The 16,080-nt window shown below is 42.3% G+C and overlaps 1 protein-coding gene across 3 annotated transcripts in view; it reads right to left on the bottom strand.

Moving 5' to 3' along the window:
* The window catches only part of LOC118899967 (F-actin-monooxygenase MICAL2), a 223,234-nt gene that overhangs the window by 44,507 nt on the left and 162,647 nt on the right, over positions 1-16,080 (bottom strand). For all 3 annotated transcript variants that reach the window (XM_036862051.1, XM_036862052.1, XM_036862053.1), the window contains 2 exons: positions 13,272-13,396; positions 10,702-12,052 (listed from right to left, as the gene is read on the bottom strand). In XM_036862051.1, coding sequence (XP_036717946.1) covers positions 10,702-12,052; positions 13,272-13,396 — 1,476 coding nt within the window. The remainder of the gene's footprint in view (positions 1-10,701; positions 12,053-13,271; positions 13,397-16,080) is intronic.

The raw sequence follows: 16,080 nt of genomic DNA, 5'->3' as shown, positions 1-16,080 counted from the left end.
GGTGATGGATGGGAACTAAAACTTTGGTTGTGAGCACACAGTAGTGTATATAGGAGTCAAAATATAATGCTGTACATGTTAAGCACATAATGTTATAACCAATAAAAAGAGTACCTATAAAAATAATCTACAGCAAATAGAAAGATAAGCCTTCTGATATTGGGTTAAAAAGATAATGATCTATTTATTACCACTTCTATTTAGCATTGTATAGGCGGTCCCAGGCAGTACAAGAAAATTAAATAAAAGGTATACAAACTGGAAAGGAGGATGTCAAACTGTCTTTATTTTCAGACAACATGATTATCTGTGTAGAAAATCTCACAAAAAAGCTACTAGAGGGCTTCCCTGGTGGCGCAGTGGTTGAGAATCTGCCTGCTAATGCAGGGGACACGGGTTCGAGCCCTGGTCTGGGAAGATCCCACGTGCTGCAGAGCAACAAGGCACGTGAGCCACAACTACTGAGCCTGCGCGTCTGGAGCCTGTGCTCCGCAACAAGAGAGGCCGCGATAATGAGAGGCCCGCGCACCGCGATGAAGAGTGGCCCACGCTTGCCACAACTAGAGAAAGCCGTCGCATAGAAACGAAGACCCAACACAGCCAAAAATAAATAAATAAATAAATAAATTTTTAAAAAAATGTAACAAATGTTCAAGTACAATTGGTGTCTTTAAAAAAAAAAAAAAAAGCTACTAGAATAATAAGTGATTTTAGCAAGGACAACAGAAAAAGTCAATTGCGTTTCTACATATTAACAATGAGCAACTGAAAATCAAAATTAAGAAAGCCACTCCATTTACAGTAGTAACAACAACAAACTGTGAAATTCTTAAGGGATACATTTAACAAAATATGCACAGGAACTACACACTGAAAACTAAGAAAACCTAAATAAATTAAGAGATATTCCATCTCCATGGACTGAAAGACTCAGTAGGTATCAATTTTTCCCAAATTATTTAGAGACTAAAAACAATCCCAATCAAAATTCCAGCAGGCTTATTTGGTAGAAATTGACTAGCTAAATTTAAAATTTTTATGGAAACACAAAAGACCTAGAATAGCCAAAATAACTTTTAAGAACAAAATTTGAGGACTCCCACTACCTGTTTGCAAGACTTACTCTAAATCTCTAGTAATCAAGAGTATGAGGATAAATATACAGATCAATGGAACAGAGTAGAGAGTACAGAGGTAAACCCACACGTATATAGTCAACTAATTATCTGTAAAGATGACATTGTAACACAATGGGGGAAGAAGAGACTTTTTAACAAGTGGTGCTTTAACAATTGGATATCTATGGGCAAAAAACTTTGACTTTTATTTACTATAAGAAATTAATTAGAATTGGATTATAGACTTAAGCCCAAAAGCTAAAAACTGTAAAACTTCTGAGAGAAAACATAGGAGAAAGCCTTAGTAACTTTGGGTTTAGAAAGATTTCTTAAATCTAATTCAAATTATTAAAAAATTAATTAATTTGACTTCATCAAATTAAAAACTGCTGTTCTTTGGATGATGAAAATGAAAAGACAATCCACTAGCTGGGAGAAAATATTTGTAAACACATATCTGATAAAGGACTTATAACCAGAATTTTTATGAACTCTGACTAAATAGAGGGTTATAGTGTGTTCTCAGATCAGAAGACACAATATTCTAAAGCTATCAAATGTCTCTAAATTAATCAATTTAAAACTGTATCATTTATAACTGCACACACAAAAATTGAATACCAGGGAATATATGTAATGAAAATTGTGCAAGATCACTACAACTACAAAACACTGACAGAAATTGCAGAAGTCTTTAGGAATGTATCATGTCCAGGGATTTGAAGACTTACTATTATAAAGATGTTAATTTTCTCCAAATTTATCTCTGGAGTCAATGCAATACTAGTCATATGCCCAGAAAATATTTTTGTGGAAATTGATGAGTTGATTCTTTAAGTCATATGGAAATGCAAAAGGCCAAGAAAATCAAACAATCTTGAAGAACAAAGTGGAGAATTTACTTCAGACTATGAAGATTTATTATAAAACCACATAATGAAAACAGAGTGACTCAGGTGCAAGGACAGACAAACCAGTGGAAATGAATAGAAGGTTCAAAAATGAACCTGCCTCATTAATGACAAAAGTGTCACTGCAATGAAGTGGGGGGAAAAGATGGCTTTTTAAATAAATGCTGCTGAATCAACTGGATAACAACACGGAAAAAAAATAAACACTCACTCTACCTCACAGAATATACAAAAATCTATCCTACATTGGTCATAGACTTAATTATGAAAGATAAAATAATAAAGCTTCTATAACAGTGTTGTACAATAGAAATCCAACATGAGCCATGTATGTCATTTAAAATTTTCTAGTAGCCACATTAAAAAATGTAAAAACAGATGAAATTAGTCGTAATCATATGTTTAGCTCAAATTTCAAAAATATTATCATTTCAATGTGTAATCAAATATAAAAATATTAATGAGATCTTTTACATTATTTCATTCAAACTAAGTCTTCAGAATCTGGTGCATATTTTATACTTACAGCACATCTTGTTTCTTGGTTATTTTTTTCATATATAGCTCCTTTATTTGTAGAAAAGATTTGTGGAAAACAAGGTAAATTTTATAAAAATTACATGGCTACCAAAATGAAACTCATCACTGGTGATAAATAAGTGACTGAAGTAATAACCAGTTTACCTGGGATGATTTGCCAGGATGCTCAAGGGGAGATATTACTTGGTACAGCCTGCTATATGCACCAAAATAATAGTTACTGACCTTTGAAATTTATGGAAAGAACCATACAAATGGTTTTCAGATATAACTTTAATTTTTGGAAGTATTTGAAGGGTTTTTTAAAATTTTTAAATATTTATTTATTTATTTTTGGCTGCGTTGGGTCTTTGTTGCTGTGCGCGGGCTTTCTCTAGTTGCAGTGAGTGGGGGCTACTCTTCGCTGTGGTGCGTGGGCTTCTCATTGCGGTGGCTTTTCTTGTTACGGACCACGGGCTGTAGAGCACAGCCTTAGTAGTTGTGGTGCACGGGCTTAGCTGCTTCGCAGCATGTGGGATCTTCCTGGACCAGGGCTCAAACCCGTGTCCCCTGCATTAGCAGGTGGATTCTTAACCACTGTGCCACCAGGGAAGCCCTTGAATGGTTTTAAACATGGGCTTGAATTTGTAAACATCTACAACTTTCCCCCACAAGGACTCCCAGCCCAAGAGTAAGCTGTGGCTTAACCAATCGGGAATGTCTGTGCTGTTGAAGGCCAGTGCTATTTTCCACGGAGGGGAACATCAACCATTTTCTGGCTTGTTACAACTTTCAAGGCCCTTATGTCTTTGATGCTGAGCATCTGGCCAGGGGCATTTTGTGAACCAGACAATGAGAGCTTCTTGGAATGAGCACATCTTGGTTTAGACAATACATTTTCAATAATTAAAGTGAAATGTAATCCTATCAAAAGAGAAACGTTGAGTTGAATAGAAAAATATTTTATACAGCTTCAGTTTTAAAATTTAAATCCATTAACATAAATAAAACTAAAAATTCAATTCCTTTCTCACACTAGCCCTATCTCAAGTGTGAAATAGTGGCTACCCTATTGGACAGTGCAGTTCCAGAAGGTAACACACAACAGTATCTTTGTGACCTCAGGATAGGGAAAGATCTCATAAACAGGATGCAAACATCAACAATAAGGGAAAATATTGATAAATTTGACTTTATTAAAATAAGTGCCTTTGTTTATCAAAAACACCTTTAGAGAGTGAAAAAGTGAGCGGAAGAGTGGGAGAAGATATTTTATATATATGTATATATATGCGTTGGGTCTGACAAAGGACTTATATCCAGAATCTACACATATTACAAACCAATAAGGAAAGGGCTGACTACATAATGAAAGCATGGACAAAAGACTTGAATAGAGATATCATACAAGAAAATATCTACATAAGCATGTGAACAGTAGTGCAACATCATTATCAGGTAAATGCCAATTAAAACCATGAGATACCACCACACTCCCATAAAAATGGCGACATCAACAAAACAAAACAAAACTGAGACTATGGAGTGTTGGCAAGGATGTGGGTCAAGGGGAGTTCTCAGTTCCTGCTGGAGGGTATATACATTGGCACAACCACTTTGGAAAACCATTTGACAGTACCTACTAAAGCAAACCAATCACGCCTAACCCCAGGACCTAGCAATTCACTCCCAGGTATGTACTGACAGAGATTCTCTCTTTGCCCATACTCTAGCCAAGCTCACCTGAGCCCCCTCGACTAGACCTCAACCTTGGCCCATAGCAACTAGGCTCTCAACACAAATAGTTTAGCCCACCCACTTCTTCCTACACTGAAAGACTTAAACACTGGCAGTTTCTAACAGTTCAAGGCCACATCCCTAGGATGACCCAGTCCCCCTTAAAGTACCTTCCTGAGAAAACTCAAGACTGACAAATGAATTTACTGTTTGTTTTAGCCAACACCTGTCTATAGGCTCCTGACCACACTTTCTTAGAGCCTTTACTAAAAAGGGCTTACAACTGTCAATCCTTCTTCTGTCCCTTTGAGATGTATATGTATCTCCTATCACTCAGGAGGACCAGAAAGCCAGTCCTTTCAAATGCAATCATCAGGAAAGATAGGGCCTCTGTCTCCCAGTTTCTGGGGGAGGATAGAATCCTAACTTCAATCACTGCCAGCTAACAGACCCAGCTGACCTAACCAGCATTTACACTAACCAACCGTATAGAACTTTTCACTTCCCTGACTCTACTGAGACCCCACTCACCCCTCTCCCTATTCCCTCATTCTCCCTGTCAAACACCCAGCCACCTCTGGCAAAATCAAAGCTGAGTTCAGTTCATACTGAACTCTCTTCCCTACTGTAACAGTAAATTACTAATTAAACTCTGTCCTTACCACTTTAACTAGTATCTGGCTTTGTTTATCTTTGACAATACCCAACAGAAACACTATGTATAAGGGTGCTGAAAGCAGCATTCTTCACAATAAAAACAACCTAAGTGCCCAGCATCAGAATGCACCAATAAAGAGTGTCATATTCATACAAGCGAATAAAATGAGGTGGTGGAAAAGAGGAAACCACTGCTACGCATATGGACATGGATCCACCCCCCTTAACGTTTAATGAAAGAAGCCAGGCACAAAAGAGCACATATTTGTATTAGTTTTCTATTTTTGTGGGAGCAGTGAACACCGTAGCAGCTTACAATAGCACCTACTGATTATCTCATAGTCATGTAGGTCAGAAGTGCAGGCCTGGCTCCACTGGGTCCTCTGCTCAGTGTCTCCCAAAGCTGTAGTCAAGGTGTCCACTGGGTTGGGGTCTCATTTGCAGCTAAGGGTTCTCTTCCAGCTCATTCAGATTGTTGGCAGAATTTAGTTCTTAGTGGTTGTAGGACACGGGGTCCGTTTTCTTGCTGGCTGTCAGCTGGTTGTAGCTCCTGGAGGCCTCCTGCTCATAAGTTCTCTCACTGCATGACAGGTTACTCCTTCGAGGCCAGCAGGACCATGTCTTTCTCATGCTTTGAATTTCTGACTTCGGGAAGGGCCCTGTCCTTGCTAAGGGCTCACCCGATTACGTTAGGCCTACCCCTTTCCCTTTTGATGAACTCAAACTCAATTGTCTTGGAACTTAATTACTTTTGCAAAACCCCATACCCTAAGCACAGGAGTGAGATCCACCATATTCACATTCCACCATACTCAAGAGGACGAGAGTACACAGGGCAAGAACATGGGAGGCAGGCAGCATGGGGTCCTCTCAGAATTTTGCCTACCACAAGACTGAATGATTCAAATTTATAAAGTCAAAAAATTGCAAAAGTATTCTAAGATGACAGAAGTCAGATGGTAAGCACTTTTGTTGGGTGACACATATATTTGGGAAGAAGCATGAGGGAGGCTTCTGAATGCTGGTAGTGTTCTATATCTTGATCTCCAAGGTGATTACACAAATGTGCACTTTGCAAAAATTCATCAGTTTTGTACTTAATATTTGTGTATGTATTTTATACTGCAATAAATAATTTACACAAAAATTTTAAAAGAGAGGTTCTCAGGGTGCTTTGTTTAATTACATAGAGGAGCAATAATTAGCATTAAAATTGTTGGTATAAAATTGGCACTGGTAAGTGCTTGAAGTCAGTTTATGCCCCCAAGTAAGAGACTCTGAGAAGTTTATGTTTATCAATAATCTACCTGGCAAGGTGTGTTGTAAAAATGAGAAAAATTAAATTTCAGCTGGCTCTTTATTCAAGTGATCATAAATCTGAGGTATTTCCATTTGAATAAATTTTGAAAGTTTCTCACTCTCCGTTTCAATACTGTTTTCTCTCTCCACTGCATGGAAGTGTGCAGCTAGTTAAGTGTAAAGTGAGCTGTGTGTGTGTGTGTGTGTGTGTGTGTGTGTGTATTTGTGATTGGTAGGCTGGGCAAGGGCAGGGAAATACAAGGAAACTAATGGGCCTGATCTGATAGGGTAGGTAAAATCTTTACACTCTTAGGATACTGACTTAAGAACACCTCAGAAACACAAAGCTCTTCTATGCGATGGGTCCAGGCACTATTTTCAGAGCTGGTCAGCTTTAACCTAACTCCATTCTGCACTCCCATTCTGTTCCAAGCTAAGGAAGTCACACCATTTCCTAATGAATATAAATGAATGCAGCCCTCCATGAAAAATAAATCAGGAAAACACATTTACTCCAACTTATTCTAATCAGCACATACAGAAGTCATATAAATATGATGTAAGTAAACTAAAGGCTAATCTCACTATGAATTTGATGCAAAAATCTTAAATAAAATATCAGCAAACAGAATAGAAAAGTATATTAAATAATAAGACACCATGACTGAGTGGTATTTATTTCAGCAATACAAGGATGGTTCAGTATCAGTGAATCCACTACATAATTCATACTATTAATTAAACTATGGAGCAAAAATCATGCAGTCATCTCAAATTGTGCTGACATTTAATAAAATTCAACATCTATTCATGATTTAAAATACTTTTAATAAAATAGGACTAGATGGCTCTTTTCTCAAAATATATCTGGGTCAACCCAGAAGCCAGCACTATGCTTAAATGGGAAAATATTTAATGAGATGCATTCTCATTAATGTTCAGAATATAATATAGAAACCATTATCACTACCTTAATATTGTTCTGGAGATTGTGGAAACCAAAGAAACTAGGAAACAAAATAAGTTAGTGCTACACAACTTAAAAACAAGAGGTAAAATTATCATTATCTGTAGATGTTATGACTGTATATTTGGGGAGGACCTAGGAGAAGTCACTGAAAAGCATTTACAAGCAAAGAGAATTCAGTAAAAATGGATGGGTCAAAAATTACTATACAGAAATCAGTAAATTTCATATACACAATAGTAGGAGGATAAAATGGAAAATGTTTATAACAGCAACAAAAACGAACATATCTAGTAATAAACTTAAAAATAAATGTGCAAGATCTATATGATGTAAAGTTTAGAATAGTCCAGAGGGTCACAAAAAAAGATATGGGCAAATGGAAAAGCAATTCATATCATAAGGCTGTAAATTCTCACCGAGTTAGTTTGTAAACTTAATCCCATAAAAGTACTCACAGGATTTTGGGGGTACATAGGCAAGCTAATGCTCAGTCCACATAGAACATCAAAGAAGCAAGAAGAGCCAGGAAAGTTTTGAAAGAAAAGATCAATAATGAAATACTCTTCCTACCAGATGGTAAAATACAGAATTTTTAAAGTATATAAATATATAAAGGAAAATAATCAAAACAGTGTGGAACTGATACATAACAGACAACTCAATAGAATATAATAGATGGTGTGGAAATCAGTCCAAGTACAGGAATCTGATATATGATAAAGATGTCATCTCACATAAGAGAAGAAAAGATGAATATTCACTAAATTATTTTAGGATAACCAAAGAGACATCTAAAAAAAGAAGGTTGGATCCATAGCTCACATTTTATACCAGGGTAATTTCTTGATATAAACATATAAATGTAAAAAAATAAGAAATTTGTCCATAAACTTAGAAAAAGTTCTTTCTGAATTATATTGTACAAAGCCCAGAAGCCATAAAATGGAAAATTGCTACAACTATTATATAAAATTAAAATTTTATGTGGCAAAAATCACCGTAAACAAAGTTAAACACAAACAAGAAGCTGGAAAAAGTATTTGTAATTTATATCACAAGAAAAAAGCTAAGTTTCCCTTTTACAGAGTCCCTACATATTATCAAGAAAAATACCAACAACCCAACAGAAAACTAGATAAAGACAGAAACAACAGTACACAGAAAAGGAAATACAAATGACTCTTCAATGGATGAAAAGATGCTCAATCTCTAATCAGGCTGGTAAAGATTTTTTTTAAAAGTTGGGTAGCACACTGCAAGTGTAGAAATAGCACTCTCCTACTTTGCTGCTGGGGAGGGTGAACCAGCACCACTTTGATGGAGGACAATTTGGCAATACCTATCAAAATTCTCAATTCACATGGACTTTGTTCCAGCATTTCCACTTCTAGGAATTTATCTTAGAGGTAAATTCACACATATGCCAAATGGCCCGAGTTCTTCATTATTGTAGCACTGTTTGCAATAACAACATTTTGAAATACTTAAGCTTTCCATCACAGCGGACTGACTGGCTACATAAATTATGGCACAGCTACACGATGGAATACCATGGAGCTATGAAATGAGGGAGAAAGTTCTGTATGTACTAATACAGAATGATCTCCAAAATAAAATTAAAAGTTCAAAAAAAGTATGTACAATACGCTAGCATGCTATTATTTGTTCAAAAAAGAAAGAATATGATATGTAAATTTTCTCATATATTCATAAATTTTGTCTGGAAGAATGCCCAAGAACCTGATAATAGTATCTGTCATCAGGGATAGGACCTGGACGGCTCAGGGACAGACAGGGACAGGGATGGGAGATACGACTATTCATTTTGTGCCTTTTGTACCCTTTTATTTTGAGCCATGTGAATGTATTATCTATCAAAAAACGCACAGCACCATTAAACTTTATGATGTAATAAAAAGGGTGTAGTTATACTTCAGCCTGTTCATGCTTATCCTTAATTGGCTGAAAATAAAGTCTCTTGTTAATCTGTGTAGCCTTTTGATTAAAGCACCAAAAGACAGAAATAATTTTTTGCTTGAAAACTGAAGTTCCAAAATAAAAGTTAAATTTTTTTTAAGTTTAAAGAAATAAAGAAAAAGTTCTCAACAATAGGGATGGTAGAATCAGTTTGTTTAAAGCAATCAAACAAATAGCAACAACAAAGAAGAAATTATGTAAGTGTTTACACTGTCTCCAAGGATATGAGAGATTACATTACTTTTTAAAAATATTTCCTGGGACTTCCCTGGTGGGTCAGTGGTTAAGAATCCACCTGCCAATGCAGGGGACACGGGTTCGAGCCCTGGTCTGGAAAGATCCCACATGCCGCGGAGCAACTAAGCCCGTGTGCCACAGCTACTGAGCCCACGAGCCACAACCACTGAAGCCGGTGTGCCTAGAGGCCGTGCTCTGCAGCAAGAGAAGCCACCGCAATGAGAAGCCCACGCACCGCAACTAGAGAAAGCCCGCGCGCAGCAACAAAAACCCAACCTAACCAAAAAAAAAATTAATTAATTAATTAAAAAAAAAATTTCCTTATTGTTGAATTATTCTGATCTGTTGATATATTAATTAATTTTATAATTTGAAAAATTATAATCAGATTTAAATATCAAAAAGCCTTAGGTCCCTCTGGTAGCCAAATATACATAAATGTGTTTAAGCTAGTAATAAAAAAATACAAGTTTAAGAGAGACACCATTTTCCTGACTAGTAAAATAGCAACACTGAAAAAATATGATACTTAATGCAGGTGACAGTGTGGTGAAAAGGGTACTCTCGTTAATGGTGAAATATAAACTGGTACCTTCCCCTTGTTTTAATTGAAATTTACAACACACAGTTGTAAGAAATAACACAGAAAGAACCTATATAGTCTTTACCTGTACAATTCTCTTTTAAAAAACAATTTGTCAGTATCAGTTAAGAATCTTAAAAAACTCACACTTTTCAACTAGTAATTCCATTTCTTAGAACCTATCCTAAAAAAATATAATTCAAAGGAGAGAAAAAGCTATATGCATAAAAATGTTCATTCAATACCATATATAAAATATAAATATATTTATATATATGTGTTAAATGATAAGAAAATAGTTCATTAAATAATAACATAAACACTAGACAGAATATTCTACAGCCATTATATCACATTTATGTAGACTATGAGGTAATTGGCTTAATACCTATGCTATAATGTTGATTTAAAAGATATAAACTTTCATGTATAATAGTGAAAAATATTCATATGGTCAATGAGTGGGAAAGCAGCGGAATTATGGTTGATTCTTTGTCTCTTCCAAAACTTTCTAGAACGTAATTTCAAATTTAATTTTTTCAGATTATTTTCAAATTTTCTAAATTCAAGTTTTCCTACTTTTGTCAGAATTTAATTTGAGAAGCAAAAAGAGATGAAAGATGCCTGCTTGTTAATCCAATAACTAATTGCCCAGCATGAACGGTAGACTTTCGTTAGGAAAGAGCCACTTACTTGCATCTTTCTCTGGAGAAGGAGGAGGGACCCCCTGCCCCAGACAGGTGCTCTTGACCAGCTGCACCAGCTTCTCTGGGGGCTGGGCATTGCCCATGGGTGGCACCTTCCCCTTGGGGCTGCTGAAGAGGTCTTGCAGGTCCTTTCTTGGTCTGGATTCTTGGAGGAAACTCTCAAAAGATTTGTCTTTGAGTCTGAGGGAGGAAAAGAGTGAGGTCTTTTTCTTGGGATCCCTGGAAGCATCTGGGACGGTCTCTTGCAAACTCACTTTCTCCAGGAGGGTGGGGACATCTTCGATCTTGCTGCAGGGTGGGGACACAAGTGCAGGAAACGTCTTGGATGACTGGTTGGGCAAACTGTGGGTGCGGAGGGCAGGGTCAGGAGGGCTCGGGGCTGACGGCTGGGCAGCCTTGGCGGCTGGGGGGCCCAGGGAGAAAAAGGCTGCGGCCCTGCTCGCTATGTCTCTCTTGGGGGACGGCTGGTCCCAGTCTTTACTGGAGCTGCTTTTCCGAAGGCTGAATGAGCGAGTGCAAGCGTGGGGTGGGCTGGTGGGCAAAGTCTTTGACTCTGGCTTGGCCCAGGCCTTTCTCCCACTGTCGGAATTGGGGAGGAGCGGCTCCAGGGACCTCCGGATGGCGTTGGCTATGAGCCGCAGCGGGGACTTGGGCGGGGCCACGCTTTGCTCCCTGGGAGTCCGTTCAGCTGGGGTCCCCATCTTCTCCTGAGCCTCTCTCTGGGCTGGTAAGGTCTCTCTCACTGCCTGAGGGAGCAGCAAGGGGCGGACTGGTTTCAGCACACCTCCTCCTCGGCCATTCTCGGTGCTTTTCTGGGAAAGTCGCACCCTGGCTTCCAGGCGCGAGCTCTCAGGGTTGGAGTCATTCCAATCTAGCAACCTAGTCTTCTGCTCCCGAGTGAGAACCAGCTTCTTTAAGCTCGACTTCTTCTCCTCTGCCAGCTCTGACCTCCCCTCCTCTCTCCTCCTGGGTCTGGTACTCCCTTCTCCAGGGTCCTCTCCAGCCCTGGGAGACAGCTGTTGGTCTGGCGAGCACCTGTCCTTCCCTCCAGTGGAGTGTGGGCCTCTGTGGATGCTTCTGGTACCCACAGGAGGGGCCTCTGCTTCCTGACTCCCATCAGAAGCCATCTCTGCGGGGCCGGATGGACTCGAGCTTTCGAGGCCGTCTCCACCAGGCCTCACCAGACAGTATTCTGTCCACTCCAGCACCTGGCCATGAGGGGTATGCGGGGGGATTTCCTTGGGTGGTCCTTGGGTTCTGGCTTGCCGCAGAAAGATTGGGGTGGAAGGACTGAAATGACCTCTCGAGACCCACGAAGGAGGGTTGCAAACTGTCACCTGGAAGGGATGGGCAAAAAATAGCGGTGATTTTTAGAAGTTCCCAGCATTTATTTATATGAGGAACGCACAGCTCAGTCTATAGCCCCCTCCCTTCCTCTCTCCAGATCTCAGATACCCAAAATCAAAAAGAATTCTGCCTAAGATGATTTCAGAGGGTCACTCTTCCTTCTAAGTGGCTGCCTTGGGATGGGCTGGAATGGGCCCAGAGCCCCCATATCACTGACCAAAGTCTTTCCTGGGCCTTAGATTAGGTGAGTAGGAAGTCAGAAAGGAAAGCAAAGTCACTGACAAGCTCCTGGGCCAGTGAGGGGAGGGCTGGCCTGGTCCCTGTGGGTGGCCAGGCACATAAGGAAGCTCAGCCATGGTCCCTACTAAAGGGCACATTCCACCCATAGGTATGTTCCTCCAACAACCAAGAAACCAGGGCTTCTTCTTTGGAGACCATTAAGGTAAGGAGAGACAGCTACCCTTCTGGCTTGGAGCTGTGGTGGCAGGATAGCCTTTAGGATCTTCCAATGACCCTTCAAAACCTGACGCATGCCTCTCACCACTGAGAAAGCAGCCATTTCTAGCATGCAGGAGCTTGGCCCTTGGCAAAGGGAGAATATAGCAGACTTGAGAAGGAGTGACTGTGCCCTGCCAAGAGCTCTGGTCATGGGAGCTTCACAAGAGTATGTACTTTTCTGTCTTAGATATTCTACTTCCCAGAGCCTAGAACAAGGTCTGGCGGTAATAGAGGCTTGATAAACCCATATTGAAGGAAAGAGTCCAACCATGACTGTCTCGGTGATGCCATTTTCTATTCAAGGGGGACGTTGCTTCCAAGGCTCTCAGCTGCTACCAAAGGCACCCTGCGTTCTGTGCCTGCCATCCTACAGCTGCCAGCTCCTCAACACCCTCTGTGAGGCCCTCAAGGGCAGAGCACAAGCCCTAGCATCTCTGCATCCCACAGCCCAGCTCAGATTCCATGCCCTATAAAGTCTGCCGAGTGAGCAGGTGGCTGTGCCCTCAGTGGCTGAGAAGGAGCAGGGTGCACTTTCGTGAAAAGGACAAGGGAAGAGGCGTGGGGTGGACCCTTGACAGAGCATCTCTCTGGCCCTGGCTGTGCACTTGGGGTGACCTAAGGGTGCTAGGAATCCAGAGCTCAGTGTGGAAGTGGGAGGAGTATAGGCAGCTCGTCGTCCTCACACCTGTTCAGGGCCCTGAGGGTGCTTACCGGAGGCGGGGAGGAACTATCCAGAGCGTGCGGGACACCAGCTGAAGAAGAAGATGGCAGAGAAGGCAAAGGAGAAGCTTCATTTGGAGGCGACATAGGTCTTTTGTTGTTCACTGGTGTCATATCTACCGAGGAAAGAACATGCTCTCCGTTACAGAGTTCTAGTTTCCTTATTTTATCATGAAAAGGGGGAGGTTTTCCGGGAAGCTCCTCTCTGTAGAGTCAGAGGGAGGAAGATGCCGGAGACGGATGCAGAGGCCCCAGAGCCCACTGTCTGGGACTTGGAAGAACAGGCGTAGGAGTGTCAGGCTCCTGCGGGGGAAGTAGGTCCCAGGACGAAAAGCCCAAGAACCACTGTGTCTCCCACACACGTGAGAATGTCCCCGAGAGTTGGAACACGGGTCTCCAGGGTGTTTCTGGGAAATGGACATCTACCTCTAAGGTTTGCCCTAGAGTCATCGCGGTGGGGAGCTGGGGCTGCATTAAATCACTTAGTCAATAAACCACCTGAGGCCTCTTCCCGTAAGATGCATGCTGGACCATTCGCCATGGGCACAGACAGGAGAGGCAGTCACTGCCAAGGAAACGGGCCCTTCCTCCCACATGTGTATCACGGGGCTCTCAGACGAGATGGTTAGTTTGAGATTTTAAGAGAACACAAGGGAGGGAGGTTATAATGAGTATCAGATCATTTGAAGCATATGGAGTGGGGTTTGTGCCAAGCTCCTGTTGGTCAGGGAACAATTGAGAGCCAGTGCATGTGCTGTCCTTCTCGACAGGAGAAGGGAGTGTGGCCGGGGCCGAGGATGAGCCTCATTCTGAGCTGTGGGAGCTGAACCCAATTAGTCTAGTTACAGCAGAATTCCGACAGATGTCGCCTATAAGATCAATCTCATTCCCTCTCTCATGAGTGCACACACACATGTGCGCACACAGACCCCCTAGTAACCTTAATCTAAACTCTCGAGCATTTTGTTTCCCTCTTGGACCATTTCAATAATAGGTCCTCAAAGGGATTCAGGAGACACCATCCTCACTTCCAGATTTGTCCACTCAATGTCTGACCCTTCAGCCCAGCCAGCTCTCCTGTTAGCCCTCCCGGCACATAAAGGCTGTTCCACAGAGACTTCCCAGGACCACTGTCTCTAACTACCCACTCCTGTCAGACTTCCTGCTTCTGGCTGCTCAGCTGACCCATTTCCATCTCCCTCCGAGGTGTCCAGCCTTCAGATTTCAGCTTGTTTCTAAACACAATCCCCTGGCCTCAGTTTCCCCAAAGCTTTGGTTGAGAGGTTCCTCCTCTGGGACCCACCCAGGCCAGGCTAAGCCCAGGCTTCACTCCAAGAGGAGTTCCTTCCAGACCCGTGTGCACAGCGGAGCCACACGGGGGGTTGTCAGTACTCCGTCCTGCTTTCCTCTTACAAATGCAAGCACGTTAGAGCGTGCATCCCAGGCCTGGGCTCTGAAAAGCTGGCCACACACACCATCAGCAAGCTCCCCAAGGCAAGCGCTCCAGGGGAAAAGGTAACTTGGGGGAACAGATCTGAGGGCGGCAGGAAGGAGCTGCTGGGGACAAAGGCCACTGGCTGACAGGAGCTGACACTGGGTGGGGGGATGGGGGGCGGCTGGCCGGCCTGCCTGTCACCCGAACCCCCTTTTCAGCCCCCAATTAGATGGTTCGAGCCTAAAAAGGCAAAAGTTGTGAGTCAGTTGTTGCCTTGCTTCCTGTCCTCAGCTTGCCAAATTCCTGCTGAATTCCTTCTCCTCCTCTTCCTCGCCCCTTCATTCTCCTCTCTCTGCCACCTCCTGAATCAAACTCCTGAACTTGTCCCAAAGTCCCCTCAGCTCCACAGACTGCCTTTTTGTTCCCCCGAGGAGTGATCCGGGAACCCTCCAACACAGAGCCAGGACACCTTGGGAGCCAAGCTGATAGGAAAGCCTTGGGGTTCTCAAGGTCATGACCTGGGAGCTGCCCCCCTCTTCTGTGTCTAATCCCCAACCCCACCCAGCAAGTGGGATCTCTCTCCACACATGATCCTCAAGACTGTCTTCAGGATAGAAATTGGGGGCAGGGGGCTTGAGGAGATGGGGGAAGCAAAACACCTGCCATTCAAGCCACTGCCTGGGAGGTGGGCAGTGCCTAGGAACGGAAGGGGAGGCCAGAGCCCAGCTGACAGGTGATGGGAAATCTCACCCACCTGAGGCCTTCGGTTTCCCTCAGAGGATGGTAAAGGGGAGCCTGGGACCCCACCCCTTTCACACCCACACCAGCCGCTCGACACAGTGAGTTACGTAACCCCTCAGTGTCCTCATCTGAAAAATGGGAACCCTAGTGCTGTTTCATGGGGAAGCTAAAGAAATAAAATGGGATAAAAAGAGGTGCCCAGTGCAAAGCACAAAGTAAACGCCACATGCTAGCTAAATATTAATTCCATCCCCTTCCCTTCCTCCCATGCACATGAGTGGTGTCCAATTAAGGCACTGCTGAACCGCTGACCTGTTCCGGGGGGTAGGAAGGGCTGCACATCCATCCTGGCCAGGATTTCTCTAACTCACGGCCCAGAGGCTTGGTTCTCATTGACCAACTCAGGTCCTTCTCGCCCTTTCTTGTTTTGCTTGAAACCTCAGCATGGTCCAGCCAGGTCTGCCCTGCCCTCTGCAGGAGCCTCAGTCCTGGGTGCCACCGGCCCTTCCAGTCCCATTGTGCAAAGGAGGTTGATGAACAGATCAGGGTCTGGATCTCAGCTCCTCCCATATCCCTCCTGGGTCAGCTGCCTCTTCTCTGGGCCCTCTGGCAATGGAGGCCTTT

This window comes from Balaenoptera musculus, chromosome 8, assembly GCF_009873245.2.
Source record: "Balaenoptera musculus isolate JJ_BM4_2016_0621 chromosome 8, mBalMus1.pri.v3, whole genome shotgun sequence".
In the NCBI taxonomy this organism is placed as follows: domain Eukaryota; kingdom Metazoa; phylum Chordata; class Mammalia; order Artiodactyla; family Balaenopteridae; genus Balaenoptera; species Balaenoptera musculus.
Note: the sequence above shows the minus strand (reverse complement) of the source record. Positions and strands in the feature narration are given on the sequence as shown.